This window comes from Mus musculus, chromosome X (genome assembly GCF_000001635.26).
Source record: "Mus musculus strain C57BL/6J chromosome X, GRCm38.p6 C57BL/6J".
NCBI lineage: Eukaryota > Metazoa > Chordata > Mammalia > Rodentia > Muridae > Mus > Mus musculus.
In genome coordinates, this window is record NC_000086.7 from 52,580,336 (window position 1) to 52,602,583 (window position 22,248).

At 40.0% G+C, this 22,248-nt stretch overlaps 1 protein-coding gene and 1 long non-coding RNA gene across 2 annotated transcripts in view; one reads left to right on the forward strand and one right to left on the reverse strand.

Annotated features, from left to right (window-relative positions):
- Gpc3 (glypican 3) overlaps positions 1–22,248 on the reverse strand; it is a 341,549-nt gene that overhangs the window by 307,910 nt on the left and 11,391 nt on the right. The window contains exon 2 of the mRNA NM_016697.3: positions 2,462–2,623. Within this exon, the coding sequence (NP_057906.2) occupies positions 2,462–2,623 (162 nt within the window). The remainder of the gene's footprint in view (positions 1–2,461; positions 2,624–22,248) is intronic.
- The window catches only part of A630012P03Rik (RIKEN cDNA A630012P03 gene), a 43,205-nt gene that overhangs the window by 4,493 nt on the left and 16,464 nt on the right, over positions 1–22,248 (forward strand). Inside the window, exons 2-4 of the long non-coding RNA NR_045367.2 lie at positions 3,718–3,784; positions 5,243–5,324; positions 13,832–13,957. This is a non-coding gene — a long non-coding RNA (RIKEN cDNA A630012P03 gene). The remainder of the gene's footprint in view (positions 1–3,717; positions 3,785–5,242; positions 5,325–13,831; positions 13,958–22,248) is intronic.

Genomic DNA, 22,248 nt, shown 5'->3' on the forward strand with positions numbered 1-22,248 from the left:
CACACTTCTACTCCTATGTATGTGTGAGAGACAGAAACAGAGAGAGGACATCAGTAGTAGTAGGTGTTGGCTCTGCATTCTACTCTCAGCTCCGTTGGCTACTATTCAGCTTCTATACTATAGCAGCCGTATCTGGACACCAATCCAAAACACTGTCAGGACTTATTTTTGTCCCTAGTCTCGTACTGTTTCAGTCCCCTGAAACACAATATGCAAAGCGCAAGACTGGACAGCTACAGGAATTCTAATGACAAAAACCCTCAGACAGCAATACCAGCTGCTCTGAAGATTGAAACCAGCATTATCATTCTGACATTGCATCTCAGCAGGCAATGTTAGAAAGGGAACATGAGGGGCTTGGTTATTCTAGGAGCGAAAGAAGTCACTAATGTTCCATTCTCATCAAGTACCTCCATGCCTTGACTGTTTCATCTGTCCACTTCAACCCAATCCTCTTGGGTTTTTTTTCCCAATCCTCTTGTAACATTACTTATCACCCCACTTCCAGCCAGTGTATCAACTCCAAAACCAATCTAAGAAGTACATGAATGGTGCATGTATTTTTTAAACTGGTCTGAATTATTCATTCTATCACTAAATTGTTAGTCTCAACAAATGCTTCACGGGAGCCTCACTGCATAAATAGGTTAACAAAGATTTCACGCTTTTGTATTATACTTCATATAATGAACCTAACATCAATATTCCCTGGGGCTTTTGACACAAGAAACCATTGGCAATGTATGTTTTATTAGCTAATTTGAACAACATTTTAGCTAATGCTAAGAATTTCACTTTAAATACCTAAAATAAGGTATAATTGACCCACCTTATAATTCATAGGTTAATTCTTGTAAAGGTGTCATTAATCTGAAACTTAAGAATGTCAAATAGTCCAAAGTGTTAGCTCTGACCCCAAGCCAACATTAAAGGCAAGTGGCAGTTGATTCAGTATTCTTAGTTTAGAAGGGAGAAACGCAGGTTAGGGGGAGAGTTCAGCTGGTCAAGTAAGGAGTTCGGAGACCCAGCACCCACAGAAAAAGTCAGGTGTAGCAGTGTGGGCCTGTAACCCCATCACTGGAGATGGAGAGCAACCAAGGAGGATTGCTAAAGCTTAGTGGTCAGTTAGCCTAGCTGAATAGGTAAGGTTCACATTAAGTGAGAGAGCCTCTTTCAAAAAAAAAAAAATAAAAGGTAGAGCGGGAGAGAGGAAGATGCACATGCATTGACATCTGACCTCCGCACATGTACATACATGTGCACACACCCACATTACCAAGTATATAGCCGTCCACAGCAACCTCCCAATACAACTATAAGGAAGGGATGGAAGAGAAGCTCCATATCCACAAGTAATCTTCCTAGTGGCAAGAGGTAGCCTAAGTTAGGGGATAAAATCATCACCTCTAAACACCAGGTGAGCTGGATTCAAATCTTGCCTTCACTATTAATTTTAGGTGGGTAGCCTTGACAAATCACCTAACCATTCTGGTCTTGCACCTTCATCTATAAAATGGGGATAACAAAGACCCACCCATAGGTGGATTGTGAGGATTAAATGAAATGATACGTGTAAATTACTTAAAATCACATGGTACTCTGTACAGTCTTATCACTACCATCATCTCCACTTGATCTTTGATCTGAAGGAGTCTTCCCTGTGCTGCTGTAGTTTCCCTGTAAATTGCCAAGGGTGGAATCACTTGCTGCCCATCCTTTCCCAGTTCCTAGAGAAGCACGGTAAAAAGTGACATTCAAAAGAAGAGGGGAGGAACACACTCACGCACACAAACTGGAAACTGGCTGGACACCAGAGCCAGCTGCTTCCTCTTGAATGGAAATGGCCCCAGTGGTCAGAAGGAGTTCGTGTGTGTTCCACAGGTATCTGACTCACTCTGGAAGAAAACTGGCTATGGAATTTATGAGAGTTGTTGTTGTTGTGGTGGTGGTGGTGGTGGTGGTGGTGGTCGTGAGGGTTGAAAAAAAAGTCTTAATAGACAAACAGAAAAAATTATCATGGACTTCTTCAGCAATGCTTTTTGCCTTTTATATACAGGGAAATAAAATCTTCTTGGACAATGAGTTTTAATACTATCCACTTTTTCTTTTTCTTTTTCCTTTTTTTAAGACAGGGTTTCTCTGTGTAGCCCTGGCTGTCCTGGAACTCACTCTGTAGACCAGGCTGGCCTCGAACTCAGAAACCTGCCTGCCTCTGTTTCCCAAGTGCTGTGATTAAAGGTGTGCTACACCAATGCCCGGCCTATTATCCACTTTTTCAAAGATTAAATTGAAGTTCCTTTTAAAAACTGTGTTTCTTATCCAGGGTCTCTCACTGGGAGGTTTTTATATCAAGCATGCATGCTGGAATGGTAATTTATAAATTATATTTAGTATTTGAAAGCCTAGTGCCCAAATAATGATGCCATTGAACAGTACATCGAAAATGATCCCCCAAACTCACCTTGGAAAACCGCAGCATTCTGAATAATTAAGAACTTGAGTTCCATACTCGCAGACTGGAGCAGTTGTTCCATGTTCAGCCGTGCTGTTAGTTGGTATTTTTCTTCCATCTTTCTTGAGCAGCATGTTGGGCCCTTGGGGAGACATACTTGCAAATCTGATCCTGAAACAAATAAGGTATTCATGTTTCAGTAAGCAGAAAATCTCTCTCTCTCTCTCTCTCTCTCTCTCTCTCTCTCTCACACACACACACACACACACAAACACACACACACACACTCACACACACAAAATTAAACAGGACAAAACAACAAGTTTCTTTTTAAATACAGTAGGTCTTGATTATGTTGTTTATCTCAATTCATCCAATTGCCCTCATCGCTGATTCCTTTTGAATAACTGTCAGCTAATTGCTGAGGTCTGACTCATAAATTCTACAGAAACTAATTTATAGCAGCACCAAGTACGGGCTGTTCAACACAAACATTTAATTTGTCTTTTAAAATATCAATCTTCATTCTCCTAATTTATTTTTCCTGATTGTTATTTACGAATATGAGCACAACCTAAGACAATTTTTTAAAATCTCAGTTATGATTTCGAGTGAAATATATGTCTGGCCAGCCTAATATTCCTGTTCCGGAAAAAAAAATCAAAACATCAATACCAATCAAAGCTTTGTTACCGTTTTAACTAAAGGTCTACAAGAGTCAACAAATATTTATTTGGTTGCTATTACTTGCCAATCACAATGAGTGTAAAGTACACAAAACAATATACATGAACCAATGGACTTGCCCTCGTGGCATTTATAGTCTTGAGGAGAACAGTCAAATAAAGATAGAAACAAAATGTCAAGTGAAGATGACTACTATATAAAATATAATACAAATATGGAAGGGACTAATGGCATACAGGAATGAAGTCCTGGTACATCCTAACAAACCAACAAACCCAAGCCCAGTGATTCCATTTCTATAAGGCACTACAAAATGGAAAATATCTATAGACAGAGAGTTTAGTGGTGGCTGTATAAGGATGGATGGCAGAACAAGAGGACAAAGGGGAAGATCACAAAGATCGGAAAGGAAATTTCTTAGAGTGATGGACACCTTCATTACTTTGATTGTGGAGTACATGTCCAAATTGTCAATGTGTACTCGTGACGCATATGCTGTTTACTACATAGCAGTTAGTAAGTGATATACATAATATGGTAGCAGCAAGGACCACTCTGATTTATAACTTGTTTTCCAGAAGACAACACTGAAGCCTGGAGACAGAGGTGGGAAGAATCTCATTGCAATTGTCCTCCAAGACATTGGTAAATATTAATACTTAATGGGTATTGAATTCAACTCCTTTCAATCTGCAAAGGTGGCTTTTGTTTCTCTTTCTGGTTTTGTTTGTTTGTTTGTTTGTTTGTGGCAAAGGGTGACTAGGGATCGAACCCCTCAACTCACACATAAGCCGATACTCCTCGTTTACTCAGACTCTCTTCAGTAAACACTTGTGGAGTACCTGCCATGTGGCTATGAACATATGCATGTGGGCTCTCCTCCTGGAGGGATTAATTGACTAGTAGCCCAGGAGCTGCTTTCTGGTTTCACTACCATGTGTGCAGAGGCCACAATCCTTAGGGGTGGCTCCCAACTCATGAATGATGTACATGGCCAAGATATGAGGTCCTGTATACCATAGAACTTTGCTCACAGGGGACCCTAGGGTAAAGGTTCCCATTTGAAAAGTTTCTTAATTTTACACTATAGGCTAGGGGGTTTCTTACACAACCCTTCCTTTTTTATCCCTCCTTCCTAGGGGGGACAGACCCGTACTCTGCTCTAATGACATTTCATCCTCCTTCAGCAGCCCCCCTCATTTCCTCCACAATTTTTTATCCTAATAATCCTAATGAACATCCAGTCCAATGCTGGCTTAGATTTACCTGTCCAGTTGGCGTCTAGTCTTCCAATAACCCATTCTAAACTGCTATCTATGTGCCAAGCACTGTAGCATATATTGGAGGTACAACATTGACACTGCCCAAGAGGACCTCATCATCTAAATGGATTAAGAGAGATATATCCCTAGTCCTAGAAAATAAACGTAATAAATCAACATCACCAGGATGATAAACTATGTATGTGGACCATAACTTCTGCCCAACACCATAAGATCCTAGAGAAAGTAAGGTTCATTAAATCTTAGTGACATTAGAAAGCATTATTGGATATTTTAGGCACCTTTTTTTAAGTTTTGAAATTTAATAAAGGAGGGGAGACTAGTTAGCCCTAACTTAACAGAAACTGTCATGTTAGTACACCAAGTTTCAGAGTAATTGTAATTGATTGTGGCCTTAATGCATGTGTCTAAGGTTTTCTTAAGTTAAGAATGAAATTCATCACCATGTGTTTCTCACATCATCACTGTTGAGTCCAAGGTATTAAGGACAAGTTCTTCGCTTCCCTTTACAGAAGGGAACAAATGCAGTAAAGGAGAGAGCAGATAATACATATCAGCAAACCTAATCCAGCACCATAATTTATGCTACTGGAAAGAAAGTGATATTTAATGGCAAAATACGAGTTGGGATCTGAAGACATGGAGTTCAGATTTATCTCCTATAAACCTCAATCTCAAATACAAGCCTTAAACCAAGTTTAAATAAAGTCTATGCTTAAAGGTTTTATGATTATAGTCACAAACAGACACAAAAAGAAATCGGGGCTAGTTGTAACTATGTTCTTTCTACATGAAATTACAAAACATTCTGCTATTCTAGGAGTGGAAACTGATTCAGTCTACTGGACCAAGAAGGAAAAGAGCCCCCTTGAGGAAGAGTGGCTGATCTAAATGTAAACAAGGTTGGTTGGAACACACACATAGATGTGGGGGGGGGGGGATAGAACTCTATTTAGTAAACCTTTCCATATACTAGGTCCCTGATCATTTAACAAGGTTTGATTTACTTCCTTGGGAAAGCAATGCCTATATCATGTGTATTTAAACTCTCTGAACTTACATAAGTTCATAAAATTAATTGTCATAGACAAAGAAAGCTCTGTATTTTTCTAATTTGCCTTGGGGATCATTTCCAGTTTTGTAGAATGGCTGAGCTATAGCTACAGGATGGCTGGCTGTTAGTATTGCAACCATTTTCACTAGCACTGGTTATGGGAGGAATAAAATAATAGGGATGAATTTTTTCTTCTAGTAAGTGCTGTGTTGCTAAGATCTTATACAGTAATGAAATGTTGTTCAATGTGCCTGCAGAAGTTTAAGAATGATTCTAAGCTATGGTGACAACAGTTTGATTTGCTATTGATACAATCATCCAAACAGTTATTTAGTATGGCAACACTATCCCTTGGCTAAGTCTTACAAACCTCATCATCCCCAGATGCCCCTCAACAGAGGAATGGATACAGAAAATGTGGTACATTTACACAATGGAGTACTACTCTGCTATTAAAAAGAATGAATTTATGAAATTCCTAGGCAAATGGATGGACCTGGAGGGCATCATCCTGAGTGAGGTAACCCAATCACAAAAGAACTCACATGATATGTACTCACTGATAAGTGGATATTAGCCCAGATACTTAGAATACCCAAGATATAAGATACAATTTGTGAAACTCATGAAACTAAAGAAGAACGAAGACCAAAGTGTGGACACTTTGCCCCTTCTTAGAATTGGGAGCGAGGCACCCATGGAAGGACCTACAGAGACAGAGTTTGGAGCTGAGACGAAAGGATGGACCATCTAGAGGCTGCCATACCCGGGGATCCATCCCATAATCAGCCTCCAAACGCTGATACCATTGCATACACTAGCAAGGTTTTGCTGAAAGGACCCAGATATGGCTGTCTCTTGTGAGACTATGCCGGGGCCTAGCAAACACAGAAGTGCTCACAGTCAGCTATTGGATGGATCACAGGGCCCCCAATGGAGGAGCTAGAGAACGTACCCAAGGAGCTAAAGGGATCTGCAACCCTATAGGTGGAACAACAATATGAACTAACCAGTACCCCGGAGCTCTTGACTCTAGCTGCATATGTATCAAAAGATGGCCTAGTCAGCTATCACTGGAAAGAGAGGCCCATTGGACATGCAAACTTTATCTGCCTCAGTACAGGGGAATGCCAGGGCCAAGAGGTGGGAGTGGGTGGGTGGGGGAGTGGTGGGGGAGCGTGTGGGGGACTTTTGGGATAGCATTGGAAATATAAATGAAATAAATACCCAATAAAAGAAAAAAAAAGAAAAAAAAGAAACCTCATCATCTCATCAGGTTAGCAAAAAACATTTAAAAGGAATAAAAGCTAAAATGAAAACTTTTCAGGGATGATGGTAAATATTATGAAGATGTAAGTATATTTATGTCCAAATGTAAATGTGAAATTATAGCAATATTTACTTTGTTTCAATTATTAGTGCCTGGTAAATCAATAAACCAGAACAATTAGTCTCAGGGACCAAGGGTTGGCTATGGAGTCAAGGAAATAAAGACAATCATAAATGATAAGGATTAAGGATTCCCTATCAAAGGGAATACATACCTAATGGAAAAAATAATTTGTTGTAAATAAATTTACTATAATCTGTAGACAAACTTCAAAAAACCCTCATGACAAATTCAATGTATGACAAACTCATGCCTAAATGAACTAACAGTACTGAAATTTAACCACTTCAATGCTGTGAGCATTTGCAGGAAAGTAACAAAGCAAAAAGGTATTGAGAAGAAAGTTAGATGGAATGCCATCAACTAAATTAAAAATATTACTCTAAGAACTGATTCCAAAATAGGATGAATACCAAGTAAATCCTAAGGCAAATAATGGCTAAGGAGATACACTGAGAGAATACTCTACACACTTGTAATGGCAAAAGCCAAAAGATCAATAGAAGAACTAAGATGCCACCAACAAAAGACATATTATAGATGCTGGTTCAGTGGTTAAGAGTACTAGCTGCCCTTCCTGAAGACCCAGGTTCAATTGCCAGCACCCAAGTGGTGGCTCACAACAGTCTGAGATCTCCAATTTCAAAAGATCCATTGCCCTCTTCTGGCTAACATGGGTACTACAGGCATGTGTTACACAGACATATCAAAACAAAATACCCACACACATAAAATAATTTTCAAAGCAAAGAACAAAAGACTTAATAAATAGGGAAGCATTCTGTAAGCACATGAGGTTCAAAAGGGTAAAAGGGAAACATTCCCATATAGTAGACAGAAAACTAACTTTGGGCTAAACTTTCAAAGAAGGATATTCACATACCTTTTATGTAAAGAATGAAATTCACCTGGAAATGGAAAGTGTGATAAACAATACATCCTAGCATGGCAATAAATAGAAGACTTCACTGTTCAAATAAGTCAAGGGAGGTCAACTTGGGGAGACTTAAAAACTTTCATCCTCAAATGCTAAAAAATAATAACTAAAGTCATTACAGGGTTACTAACTTTCATTTATTTTGGAGGATGAAAAAATACCTTCATAGTATAGCTGTACTCTCTACATTATAATTTCTTTTCTTTCTGTCTTTTTTTTTTTTTTTGAGACAGGGTTTCTCTGTGTAGCCCTGGCTGTCCCCAGGCTGGCCTCGAACTCAGAAACCCACCTGCCTCTGACTCCCGAGTGCTGGGCCACCACGCCCAGCTACATTATAATTTCTTAAAGAGCAGAGAGGGACTCTCATCTCCTTTGGAATGTCTCAGCGATCTCATTCAACTGATGTACATACCATTTGAATTAATGAGAGTCGTAGACTGAGAAGACTAACAAGAACTATGTGTCTGCCTATATTTAAAGATCAGGGTAGTGGAGATGCCTCTGACAGTTTTAGATCTGTATAATTATATAACTTTGATCTTAGGAAAATACCATAAAAGCAATTTCCAAGCATCTTGACTATACACAAATATGTGTTTCACTTGAAGGAAGTATGCAACATATATTTCTAATTATTTTAACCGTAAGTCTTTCTTGCAAGTGGAATCCAGTTTGGGGTCTTACAACTGAAAAGGGCTATCTGTAGCACAGCAGCTTTATCTCTTGGAGGGTTCTACTCATGTAGTCTCAATTTGGGCACCTTTTCCACGTGCCCCTTTACATTTACATCTGATGATGTCTCCAGGCATGGGCATCTGCGGCTCAACCTTCTTGACAGTCATCCCAAGGTCTTCCCATTGGACCCAGGTCACGCTTTCTGTTGCCTCCATAGAAAGACCTGACATTTTTGGCTACCCCCAGTCTTCCTTAGCCAACTCCACCAAGGCTGTGAAGTAGTAAGAAACTCTACCCCTTTCCCATCATTAACAGCATAGAGTGGAGAGTGCACATGACTCTCTGTATATGTGAATATGTCAGTCCTATTGGATTTTATTCCAAGATAGGAGGCCAGCATTATTAAAAGTGGTAATAGCAGGAACAGGTAGAAGTTCTTCTTGTTCCATAGGTTAAGGTACTTAGAGGCTAGTCCTTGCCATTTGCCAGCTGTGAAAGCCTGGGCAGCTTACTTGACCTTTATATGTTTTTTTGCCCTTATCTGTAAAATGGGATTACCAACACTCTTTGCTTCATAGATTAAATAAATATCTTAGCCTTCTTGCTACAGAGTAAACCTCCAATAAGTGTTAATTCAAATTAAACAAATAAAAAAGAAGCCTAAATTCATGTGGAGACCAGACTTTCACACCCCAAAATAACTAGAGAACAGTTAAATTGGTTCATGGTTATGTGACAAAATATGCAGTACATTTTCTGAAGTGATGAAAATAATCTATAGTTTAATTGAAACAGTGGTTACAAGAGTTTATACATGTTTGTCAAAAGTCATGACTTAAAATGGGTGCATCTTATTGTTTACAAATTATCCATCAATAGAGGACATGGGGCTTGAGTTAGAACACAGAGGACAGAAAGGATTTCGAGAGGCACTAGGAGAGTAAACAGGTCAACTTGGCCAGAGACAGGCTGCAATGTAAGCTACAGTTAATCAGTACGAAAGGCCCAAATTTGAAGGGACTTGAATGCAGGCCAAGACCTGTGGACCTAACCACGGGCAAACAATGAACAACTAGATGTTTTCACACAAGGGGAATAATATGACAACGACTGCTGTCTAGGAAGATGAGTCACATAGCCTGAAATTGAGAAATGGACAGAATAAGCCCTCAAGGTCACTTCAAGTCCTCCGATTCTCTAATTACCTTTATTATATTCTATTTGTTGATTATTTTATAAGACTACAATTTTAACTAATGACAATAAATTGTCAAAATCATACTAAATAGCACATAAAGAACAGAAAAAATTGCCATGTAGACCTTGATCCTTATGCTTCTCTAAGAGCAGATACAGCATATTCAAACAGCAACAGAAAAAAATCGTCAGGGCTCAGTAACAATGAAAATTGAAATCTTTTCCATATATATGTGAGTATGTGTGATGATTTGACACATTTCATTGTCAAGGTCTGCTTTATGAGCAGTGGGTTTTTTTTCCCTAACAAAGGAACACTGTGCTGAAAATAAAATAGCAGTATTATCATGAGGTAATACTGGACAAAAGAATTTAATGATATAAAAACCTGGCTACTTCATGACTTGTAAGGAAACTAACACATGTTTATTAAAATTATATATCAAATGTATCAGGCATTTTAAAAGGGTATATTTAACAAAGGACAAGTCAATTTGCCATCCAAAAATATTAACTAATTTCCTTAGCATATAATAGTGACTAGCTATTAGACTGGCACCTTTTCCCCTAATTAATCATTATCTAAATCAAATCTTCCATGCTCATTAATTTCTCACTAATCAAGCTAGGAATACAGATGAAAGAAATGGCTGCATTTGAAACCATTGGGGAAAGTGATCTCTGCTGATAAAGAAATGATCTCAGGGAAGCCAGCAGAAGGTTAGTTAGCCTGAAAGAACATGACCTTGTAGAGGGTGCACCTGGATATCAAGAGCTCAGACTTTAAATCAAAGACTATGCCTGAGGCTGCCATAGACTCAGCTTCTATAAAAGGCAGGCCAAAATGTCGCTACTACACTGGAGCATTGGAAGTTTAAAGCAACCCTAGAGATAAGCTATTCTCTAGGCTTGAGAATTAAAGGATGAACTACCTTTATCTGTACTGCCAACTGCCAACTATCTGCCTATCATTTTATGCCCAGGAAAAGTTAAATCCTCAGATTTCTGTGTGCATGCCCACATGTGCGCGTGCATGCACACAGACACATACAACACACTCCTTACAAAGTGGTTCTTTCTGGACCACATACCCAACCATCAATAGACATGCACTCTGGAAAGACAAAGTCATGGCCTATATTCAATCTGACCACCTGTTGAAAAAGTCATTCTTCCAGCATTCACAGAATGCCAACTTTGTGCCAAGAACCATGCCCAATGCAATACAATGTTGCAAGACACAGTCCCTGCCCTAGAGTTCATAGATTATTCTAAGGATTCCTAACTAGACCTCTGATCACTCTAGATATCTTAGTTCATCTTCATCTGCTATAGCCAAATATTGTGATATTCAACGGATTCTGCTTTAGACTTTCTCCATCTGTATATATAATAGCCGGAGGGGTGTGTGTTTATAGGAGTGCAGTGCCCACAGTGGCCAGAAGAGGGTGTCAGACCCGCTAGACTTGGTGTAAACAGTCAACTGTCAGGCATTAGACATGTTCTGGGAACTGAATTCTCATCCTATGCAACAGCAGTTTGTGCTCTCAACTCTGAGCTCCTGCTCCTGTTCCTGCTTTTTAAATGTCCCTGAGTCTCCTCTTCCCATTGCTACCTCATCACCTCACAACCTCCAAAGTGGACTTCTGGCGCCTATCTCTTTCTTCACTTAATTGGTCAGAGACATTTCTACAATCCATTTCTAGTCAAATCATTCTATTTCTTTCAAATTCTCCAAGAAAATGGAGCAAAGGATTGGGGGATCTCTAAGTAGGTGGAATGTTCGGCACTCTAGGGAACCTGGCAAGACTAGAATGGAAAGGAGAGCTAAGGCGGAGTCATGTAGGACCATTATCCCTAGTTGTCTTTAGACTGGAGTCCCATGGTAGAGAATGTTCTTGTGAGCAGAAAAATACAGACTCCAGGGGCTGGAGAGATGGCTCAGTGGTTAAAAGCACTGTCTACCCTTCTAAGGGTCCTCAGATCAATTCCCAGCAACCACATGGTGGCTCACAACCATGTATAATGGGATCTGATGCCCTCTTCTGGTGTGTCTGAAGACAGCAACAATGTACTCACTCACATATATGAATCATTAAAGAAAAAGACTCCAAAAGTTTTAGACCTTTGAATTTACATGACACAGTCCCACCTTTTATTGATACTTCTCACATTCTAACTGGACTCACAGTTATATTTATCTGCCTTCTGTGGACTTTAGTTCCTTGAGGGAAAGACTTTTCACTGACTCATGTTTGTACCTCAAGGGACTGATTGTGGTTTGAAGCCCTTCCCTTTCACGTGGAGGTAATGCCAGAATGTCAGGAGACTTCTGTTGAAAAGAAATGGGTCAGATTCATTGATAATACTAGGATAAATTTTACAATAATGAAAGGATTCATACACACACACATCCATGGCTATGTAAATGGTAGCAAAGCCCTTAATGTAATGAAAATTGAATTGGAGAATGAAGCTAGAGTTGGACTGAAGAACTGTGGCAGTCACTCTGGAGTTGAATGCAGAATATTCTTTTAGTTTAGATTTCTTCCAGAGGAATTTAGCTAAGGTAATTTCACCGTCTCCCCTAGTGACTCCCTAATTATTATACTACACAGGTAAGTATTTGAGATCCTGTCTTTCAAAAGATGGATAATTTTTCTTTTTAATTTTTGAGATGCAATCTTCAAGCACGTGAGCCAGAGTGATAGCAGAGAATTTCAATATCCTAGTCTAAACCTAAGGGCTCAGCTCTTCCTTCTCTATGAAATCACAATGAGATCACACCGTTGGGGAAGAGAGTCTTTCACATCAGGGATCAAGTGTTATCATCTGCTCTGTTGCAAAATGAGCTGTGAGTTAGGCAAGTTGCCTTTACAAACCTGGGCCTGGTTTTTCTCTAAGGGTCTGGCCTTGAGAGCTGATATTTTGCAAGCACAGAATAGCCAGTGTTCACTAACTGCACAAGATGGGGTACTGAGAGGACACAAAAAGAAGCAGCAGATTATATTCTCCATTCTCTAAACCCCAGATTTTTATCTTTTCTAAAAGGTAGGCAACAGCTCCATGTCAACTTGCTTGCAAGGACTAAGGATCTGTATTTCCAGAAGCCATCTCCTGACAGTCAGCTTCCTTAGAGGATGGCATGCATCTGAGCTTTAGAGACGAAGTGACCTGCTCAAGGTCCCATGCAAGGCTCTTTAGTGGCCAGTGGCTGTTGTGTTATAGCCTTGTCTTTAAGATTTCCAAAATGGATGTCTCCATGCATGCCCTGCTTCCTCATGTTGCTCATTTTGGTTCTTTGGTTGTTACCCCCTCTGTTTCAGCTATTAAAAGTTTATCCACCAAGTCTCCCTCATGTACATCTTTCATAAAATGTTTCCCTTCCCTCCAAATAAACCCTAGGAGGTATGATAGCTCTGATTTGTTTCAATACACTTTGCGTCTATCTGATAGTATATTTTGCAAGCTGAAAAGCTCTGCACACATTGATGTTCTTGTCTTATTCCTGCTATGAGCTGTGCAAGTCCATGGGCCAGAACTTTATCTTGACGATGTCTGCATTTCTTGTCATGGTCTAGAGCAGTTGTTCTCAAACCTCCAAATGCTGTGACCCTTTAATACAGTTCTTCATGTGGTGGTGACCTCCAGCCACAAAATTGTTTTTGTTGCTACTTCATAACTGTAATTTTGCTACTGTTAAGGATTATAATGCAAATATTTTTGGAGACAGAATTTTGCCAACGGGATTGTTGCAAAGCAATGGAAAGGAGCCTGGTCTATGGTTCATACAAATGCTGACTATTGGACTTGGGAACAGTCAACAATGGGACTCCTGTCTCTTGAAGCATCCAAACACAATTTGAATAGTCATATCAGAGATCACTGAAGCAACTCTGCAGTAGGTGACATTCTGGTGATCTCTCTATACTTCCTCGTCATATTACACACCTAAGTTTTCCCCCATCAGAAGAAAAATAGATGTATGTATGTATTCCTAAGCCAGGAATGTTTCAACTTGTCCCTTTGTCATAACAAATATGAAACTGTTTCTACAGTGGAACGCTCATCTGCACAAACTATATTAACCGCTGTGTATGCAGGCCATGTCTGTATTTTGAGCCTGTACCTAAAAAGGCAGTCTTTTGTTTCACAGATGTTTCTGGCTTACAAATCTCCCTGTTGCTAGTATTGCAGCAAATCACAAAGAGGTGGGAAGCTGCAGCACACCAAAAGTGCACCATCACCTTGATCCCGCAGATCCTGTGAAAAGGCTTTTCAGGTTGGTAATAAGCAGTAATTGCTTTCCTGTGGCTAAAGTGTTTAGGAAAGAAAATAGACTTTTTCAAGGAAAAAATCCAAAGTCATAAGACAAAAATCTATGCTGAATAACATGGTAGCCTATTGTGCTTCAAAACTCTTTTCTTTTGATCCAAAATGACTTTTTGACTCCCCATGTCCTCAGTTTAATCATGTGAAAAAAAATGGGTTAACAGCAGGTACTATGCACATCCCACTTGGGAAAACCCTGACATCTGACAACCTACTTTAAACATTCCTTGAACAAATTCCCTTTGAGTATCAGGAGCCCATACGATGATGTGATTCAAGAGGGCCTAGAAAGCCCACATCTACAGATTGTTGAGTGTTATTTCTTAAAAAGATATGTCTATGTCCAGCTCCTGGAACTTGTCATTGTGACCTTATTTGGAGAAAAAAAAAGGGGGGTGGGTCTTCAAAGATATAATTAAGAATCTGGAGATGGGGTTATTCTGGATTATCTTGGTGGAGTCTAAATCCAATAACAGGCATCTTTGTAAAGGCACATGATAAGAGAAGGACATGTGAAGACGGAGGCAGAGGTGGGAGGGATATAGCCACAGAAAAGGAGCCACTGGAAGCTCAAAAGGGCAAAGAAAAAAATCCTCCCCCAGAGTCTTTAGAAAGGCAATGCTGCCTAATAGCCTTCCTTTGGATTTCTGATCTCCAGAACTGTCAGGTTTGGGGGAACAGGGCCCATTGTTTTCGGCCATCAAATTGAAGGCAACATGTTGTGGCAGCCCTAGGACACATATGCCATCTCCCCTTCTACCTCACCTAAAGGAAAATGTCAACCTAATGTTGTCTAAATGTTTCATCCTGAGGGTGTTCTGCCATTCATTTCAAGTGCTGTCCTGATATGCAACACTCCAGAATATGACCTTGCTGCTTAAGAACCTCCTCCAGCATAGACCAGGAGGTAGGGAGACGGAGGATATAAGGGACAGGAAAGGGGATGCATTAATCAACAACAAAGAAAGTAAAGACCAAGTAAAAGATGAAAATGGAACATGGACCAAACCCAAATTTTGTTTGAGGTCACCCCCAAGATAAATAATACTAGTATAACACAAATTGTCCTTTAACTGCAATACTTACATAATATAAGGATTTAGAAGCCCTGCGTAAGTGAAATAATAAAAACAACAACACTGCCTCAGTTGTTGGCCCATATTCCAGAAAGTCCAATAGGAGGCTGTTGGGACCAATCCCAATGCCTCCTTCTCAGTGCTCAAAGGCATTTGTTATCTAGTGCTTAACAAATTAGGCTTGTTTTGGATACATGGAAAAAATCTCTTTCAAGAGATTAGCAATTAAATAATCAGAAGGGAAGCTGGGCAGTAATGAAAGCTGCCCATGAGTCTGGACCTGAGCCCAACACTGAATTTGGATTTTTCTTCACATCCCCCTGCCCTACTCCTTAGCATTTCTGGAGATGCTATTTAACCAGCTCGCTGGCAAATCTTTCCAATGCCCAATTGTCCTTACCGTGAAGATGCTTTTCCCAGCTCTAATGGCTAACCTACATTTCAGTTTCAAGCCATTGCACCTTGTAATTACATTCTCAGCCACTGTAAATAATCTGCGGCCTCTATTATATCTTTCGTCTTTCCCTAGGATAGAGACTGTGGGAAGTGGGGGTGGGGTGGGGGGAGTCGGTTGCCTTGTTAGTGCAGCACACACACTGCATCTAAGAAGACAGCAACCAAAAGAAACCCAAATGGTCTCTCTAACCCTATGCGAGAAGTGCTGCTATCAATCATTCATTTTTCTCATCTTTCAACTTATCTGAATGACTGGGTGTGCGTGCTCCAGTGCTGTGGTGTTTATGCCATCTTGGGGAATAACTGGGTAAATGCTCCAGTAATGTTATCAGTCTCCACCACAGTGTTGTGCTAGAACTTAAGAACCTAAAGGGCGGGGATGGAAATCGTTTCTACCTCCCCACACTCACCCAAGTAATAGGAATCAAAATTCTCACCAGTTGGTCACCCTCAGGCATTTTACTGAAGTGCAAACCTGGTGATATCCCCTTTGTATGGAAGAGATTTGATAGAGGAGAAAGTGTTGGAGAAAGGAGTTGACAAGGAAAACATTGCCGACTGACTACAAGAAGACTAGAGACATGGGTTTTGGTAAGCTGAGATCTGAAGCCAAAGAATATGGTTTCAAGCACACAAACACGCACACACACACACACATAGAGAGAGGGGGGAAGTGGGGGAGAGGAAAAGTGAGAGAGAGAGAGAGAGAGAGAGAGAGAGAGAGAGAGAGAGAGAGAGAGAACTGAATTCATTTTCGCCTGAACCAAATATTTTCTAAAACTGAGGAAAGTGTAAGAGTCTTTTCTTTTTTCTTTATTGCTTTCTTTAGAAACTATGAAAACAAAATAAATTATCCATACAGGGAACTTGGGGCTTTTCCTTTCCATTGCCATAATTTTACTGAAAATCTCAAAAATTATCCCAGTGGGAAGTTGACTCTCTTATCAAACTGTGGGTGAGTCAGAAATAGAGCTCTTGGGAGTCCAGATCTAGTTGAATACACTTGTCTGGACCCACAGTCTCCCTCGGATTGCCACTCTTAGGACTTGCCTCCAGCTCTTGAGATACAGTGATCTGGTTCAGGAATAATCTGTCTTATTTAATTTTAGCCTTGCTTGCAATGAAATTGGAAATAAAGGAGAGAGAGTGACATGGAAAAGATAGGGGCAACGCCCCCAACCATGCATATCTAAGGAGTGATGGTTTCAAGATAGCTAAGGCTTGAGTGGGCTGAGGCACAGATGGAAAGAGGTTGGCACCTGGGGAAGAACCACTTTCACTAAGCAGGAAAGAGATGCCTATGGCCCTAGGCTACAAGAGTGTATTCAGAAGGCAACATTCCAAGAGTTCCAGCCACTGGTCTTTCTATGCACTCCTTTCCTTCAACAGGAAGAGAGCTGCATCTATCTATACATCTCCTTTCCCTGTCAAAAGCAGGGATAATAGAGTATTTGACATCGAATCCTTAGCATCTCAGACATATTCAGTTTTCAAAATGAGTTTTCTAAAAATGCTCAACCTATCATGACAATGACAATAAAGGCAGGGATGGGATTCTGGAGTAAAAGAGCACTGGATTTACTTCATTGTGCTCCTACTTGATCAAAGACAAGGAGCTAACCCTCTCTAACCCTTGGTTTCCTCATCTGTGAAATGGAGGGAAAAGATGTACCACCTGGTAGTGCTGTTGGGAGGATTAAGTGAGATGCTGCCCATAAAAGGCTTAGCACAGTGCCTGGCTCAATAAATGTTAATGATTATTAGCACCACCCCCACCACAGGTGTCCAATAAAAACTTGCTGAATTGAAGTCACACCAGTTGAATGACTAGCAGATGTGAAAGAGACCTGGGTCTTTTCTTTTCTTCTTTCTTTCTTTCTTTCTTTCTTTCTTTCTTTCTTTCTTTCTCTCTTTCTCTCTTTCTCTCTTTCTCTCTTTCTCTCTTTCTTTCTTTCTCTGTTTTTTTCAAACTTTTCCCCACCTAGCTATGCACCAGATGACTTCTGAGGGATTTAGGCTGGGTGACTGGATTGGGAGCTTTGGTATTTTATTTTATTTTATTTTATTTTATTTTATTTTATTTTATTTTATTTTATTTATGTGTGTGTGTGTGTGTGTGTGTGTGTGTGTGTGTGTGTGTGTGAAATGGACAAATTAAGGATACTTAGGCTTCACTTTAGTTCTCAATCTTTTTTTCCTCATTCAAAGCAGAAACCCAAATCTGGCAAAGTCGGCCATATGATTTTTCAAGAAATATGACAAGGCTATTAAAAACTCTAAATGAAAGTTGTGTAATGAGCATGAATATGAATCCATTTAAATTTCCTCTAGACTTAGTGTTTCCAGTAGGACTCTTAGATGTTTTTTTTTAAGTGTGATTTTGCAGTGTGAGGAAACTGGACTCTAAAAGATAGCAGAATTTGTTCCAGCATGGGGGTAGGGAAACAACATGCAATTGTAATGAAAATTAACCCCTGAAAACGCACTAGATTTTATTACCAAATGGATGCCTGAGGAGATTACTAGATTTTTAGGGTCTTTACTATAAAGAGAGCAACCTGCATGCCTGAAATAATTAAGAAGAGACTCAATTATCTAGTAAACTGAGATTTCAAACCACCCTGCTTACCTAAATGAGAAAAGCTGCTTAGACTAAAACATCATTACTTCTATTTAGACAAGCCTTAGCAAAGATATACAAGGAGCTAAAGAATGGGACCCCACATTCTTCTCTAAGCCACAACAATGCCTGTTTATGTAAATAGGATTTTCAATAACAAAACGGAATCTAAAAAAAATGTTTTCATTATTGTATCTGAAAAAAATGCAAACACAGAAGATGAAAGTCACTATGATGTGTAGTGAATATCCTAAAATAGTTATTCTGTGTGAGTCTGAGCCTGGATTCCAAGCAGATTTCAGAACCAGGAACTTTCTCTCCTTTTTCAAATGTGAGTACAATATGAGGAGGCACAAAGACTTCTCTGATTTCATAGCAAGTTGACTTCACAGCCATTCAAAAATCCATTTCAGAAAGAAACAAAGGCAGTAAGTAGTAGGTGTCTACTTGCCTTCCTCTGGCAGGCCCTTCTAAAAATCTGAGCCAAAATTATAAATATTCTTACCTTCATCATCTTCACCATCTGACAATCAAAAACTCCCACATGACCATAACAACCTCCAGGCACACACTGAAAGCTCATTAAAGAATATAGGAAGGCTATTTATAGAAGAACTAAACAAAGAAGGAAGGAACTATTAGGAAACTTAATTAGACTGTTCATGGCTTTGGCAACTATTACTATTTGTTTGAACTCAAGTGTCTGCCTGCTTTACTTGACAGGTATTGATGACTAAAGAGATACCGCAATTCTGGGGGCTTTTAACTGACCTTGTAGTTTTTCAGTTCAAGAATTCAAGTTTTGACCTAAACTCTGTACATCAGTCTTAATGTTGCTCTTTAGGCAGCTGATAAGAGACAGAAATCCTTCTTGCTCATTAGGCCTAGAGCTGCTGTTAAGCAAAGGGCTGGGGAGGGGCGGGCTCAGTGGCCCAGAGGAATGTGCTAGAGTCCACATATAAAGCCAGCCCTGATTTGGGGTTAAGAATTTAACCTTAAAAGGCTGACAAGTCATAAATTTGCCTGAGGTTCATATATATGTGTGACTTTCACAGTTTATATTTCCTAGCCAGGACCCAGAGTCAAAACATGGTCCCTGATTAATGAATGGTACTAATTGTTCTTCCTGCCTTGAGAACATTAGTCTTTATCCATAATATTTTCTTTAAAAACACACAATCTCATACCTCAAACCTTCTGGCTTAGGGGAATTTAGGGAACCAGTTAGAAAAAAAATAGGACAAGAGACTAATGTTATCTGTGACATGGCGCTAGCATTTTGATGGTCCTGGTTGACTCGAAAGCTTGCATTCCACTGTGTCCATCAAGCAAAGTGCAAAGGAATGTTCTCCAAATCTAAACATCTGAGATAAAGCAACTGTTGTTGACTCTACACACACACATACAGAAAGAGAGAGAGAGAGAGAGAGAGAGAGAGAGAGAGAGAGAGAGAGAGAGAGAGAGAGAGACCAAGCTAGCTGCAAGCTGTGGGGAGGGGGACAGGAGAAAGACGGAAATTTCTTCAAGCACATTTTGTCTAACTTATCTTATTAAATATTTATACATATAGTGCATCACCTCATAACCTTGGCCAAGCTTGGAAGAGATAATAGACACAAGACATACAAAAGATGCCCATAAGTATAAAGACAAAGAAACAGAATCACTGAGCAGTCGGGTTGGAACAAAATCTCAAACCTGAAGTGAGGGTTGAGACTGGAACAATGGAACCCCACAAGTAAAACAGGGTCCCTGAAATGTGGTGAGGTCATCAGAGAGAAGCAGACTGTAATTTGGTTAACCTACAAGATAGGTGTTAGTTCCAACAGATGTTAGCAGGATTTCAAGGGGGCTCCCTTATCTTTAGAGAAAAAGAAAAGGCATTGTGTATGTGTGTGTGGGGGGGGGGGTTCTTAACCAGTGAGCCATCTCTCCAGCCCTGAAAGAGGGAGTCCCAGGAACAAAGATGCAAACCACCTTCACTGAGGATTATGATAAAGTTAGAGATAATGTCAAGTATACACTAAGTCATGAGCTACTTGTCAAATATCCATAACCTTGTTCTGTCTATACAAAAAGCATTTTAAATACTCACAATTCTTAGAAAGAGGGACATTTTAGAGTGCTTCACTTCCAAACTAAATAAGGAACAGAATTTCACAATATCCCAAGAGAAGTAAGTAACCAGGTACCCAGTGCCCAGTGATGGGGCAGAATCTCTGGGCAAAGGCAGATGAGAAGGAGGCAGAGGACACAAAGAGAGGGAGAGAGGAGGGAGAAAAATCACTATAGGAAAAGGAAATACAATTTAAAACAAAAACGCAGAGGAAAATACAAAACATTATACTCAGCTCTTTTTTAGGAGAACAAGAAACACAAAACCATTCAATAAATATAGCAAACCATAAAACACCTTCTGTTTTAAATTATAAGCCGTTGAGGGAGGATGTGAGGATGGAAGGGAAGCAGAGGAATGGAGACAGATGAAGGAGGGCCCTTATGATCTGGAGGTGTGTAAAGTCCCTTGTCTCCCTTAGCCATGGGGTGTTAGCTAAGTAACTTGGGCTGCTCATTAGCACAGATCTATGAAGTGTTGGTGAGATTTTCAGGAATTTTACCCCTGAGTGACAGTTGGTAGTCAGTGCTATTAGGACCAAACTTGAAAATAAAACTGGATGCTGTTGAAGGAAGACTCTAAATGACTGGATTCCAGAGTCTGTCACCTTCAGGTTTTGTGAATGAGGCAAACTTACTTCCTCAAAGAACAAAGAAACACCAATCTGGCGGCTTTTGAAGTGTCCCACCACCCCCCCCCAAAAAAAAACCCACTTTAGTTAACGTTATTAAATTGACCCACAGCACTGAAATTTCAAAGGCAAGAAGTGACTTAAACTTGAGAAATTAACATTTGTAGAAACCCTTCAGAATACAGTGGGGAAAATAAACCTTTATTTCAGAAATAAACTGATGCTTGAAAACAAAGCAGAACTGTTTCTGAAAATAGAAGGGTCTGTTGGAAACACTGAATGCAGTCCTCCATGACTCTTTGAGACCTTTCAAGTTGTACAGTGACTTATGGAAATGACCAGAAAAGATAGACCTCAGAAAGCCAGCAAAAGAAAAAGCAAGAAACCATTCACCCATTCCATCCCCCTAAGAAACCATTCACCCATTCCATCCCCCTAGAGAAGCAATATCATGAGTGGAGATATTTGTCCCTGGCTACAGCACTTTTACCATGAAGGAGGTGTTTCCCAAAGTAGTCACAAAGTTACCAGCTACTCAGAGATGCTCCTGCAAGTTTGGCTCTCCCCACTTCTCTCTATGGCTAGTTCATTACCCCATCATCATTTATCCTTTAGCCTTTCTCCCTCCTCTCCTTCCTTCATTCCCTCTCCTCTTATCGGTCATCCCCATTCCTCTCTCCTTCCTCCACTCTTCTTTCCCCGCTCCGTCATGTATACCTTATTTATAGGTCCCCAAGGCCACTTCAGTGAATGAATGGGCAAAGCACAGATGTGAAAAATGACAAGGATGTTAATTTATGTTTAAGATGTTAATGTATGTTTCTAACAAGTACTGCACAGTTCTGACCCTCATCTAACTTGCACTTGGAAGCTTTTCTCAAACTTTTAACACACATACAAATCACTGGGAGACCTTGCTGAGAGTGCAGATTTTAATCCAGTTAGAAGATAGCGTGGTACTAACAAGGAACAATTACATCTCGGGCGGGGGGGGGGTTGTTCATAAAAAAACAAGGTTAGATAAGACCACATTGTGCAGCGATGATGGGTAGACAGGGGAGGGGTCTATAAGATTTAGCCAACAGACAACTGCAGCAGTGTTTCAGTAATGGTTCAGAATCCAGTTTCTACAAATAGAGGGCATACATGGTATGACAAAGGGTGTGAGAAATTAAAGATGATGTCAAGGTTTCAAGTCTTTGCATCAAAAAGGAAAGCCATCACCAGAAATGTAGAAGTTTATGAAGAGGTTAGTGGAAATAGGAAATGAAAGTGATGGGGCGAGTAAGTTTTGGCTCTGTCATAGGTGAAGCACTAAGGACTTCCTGATGGAGATATTTAG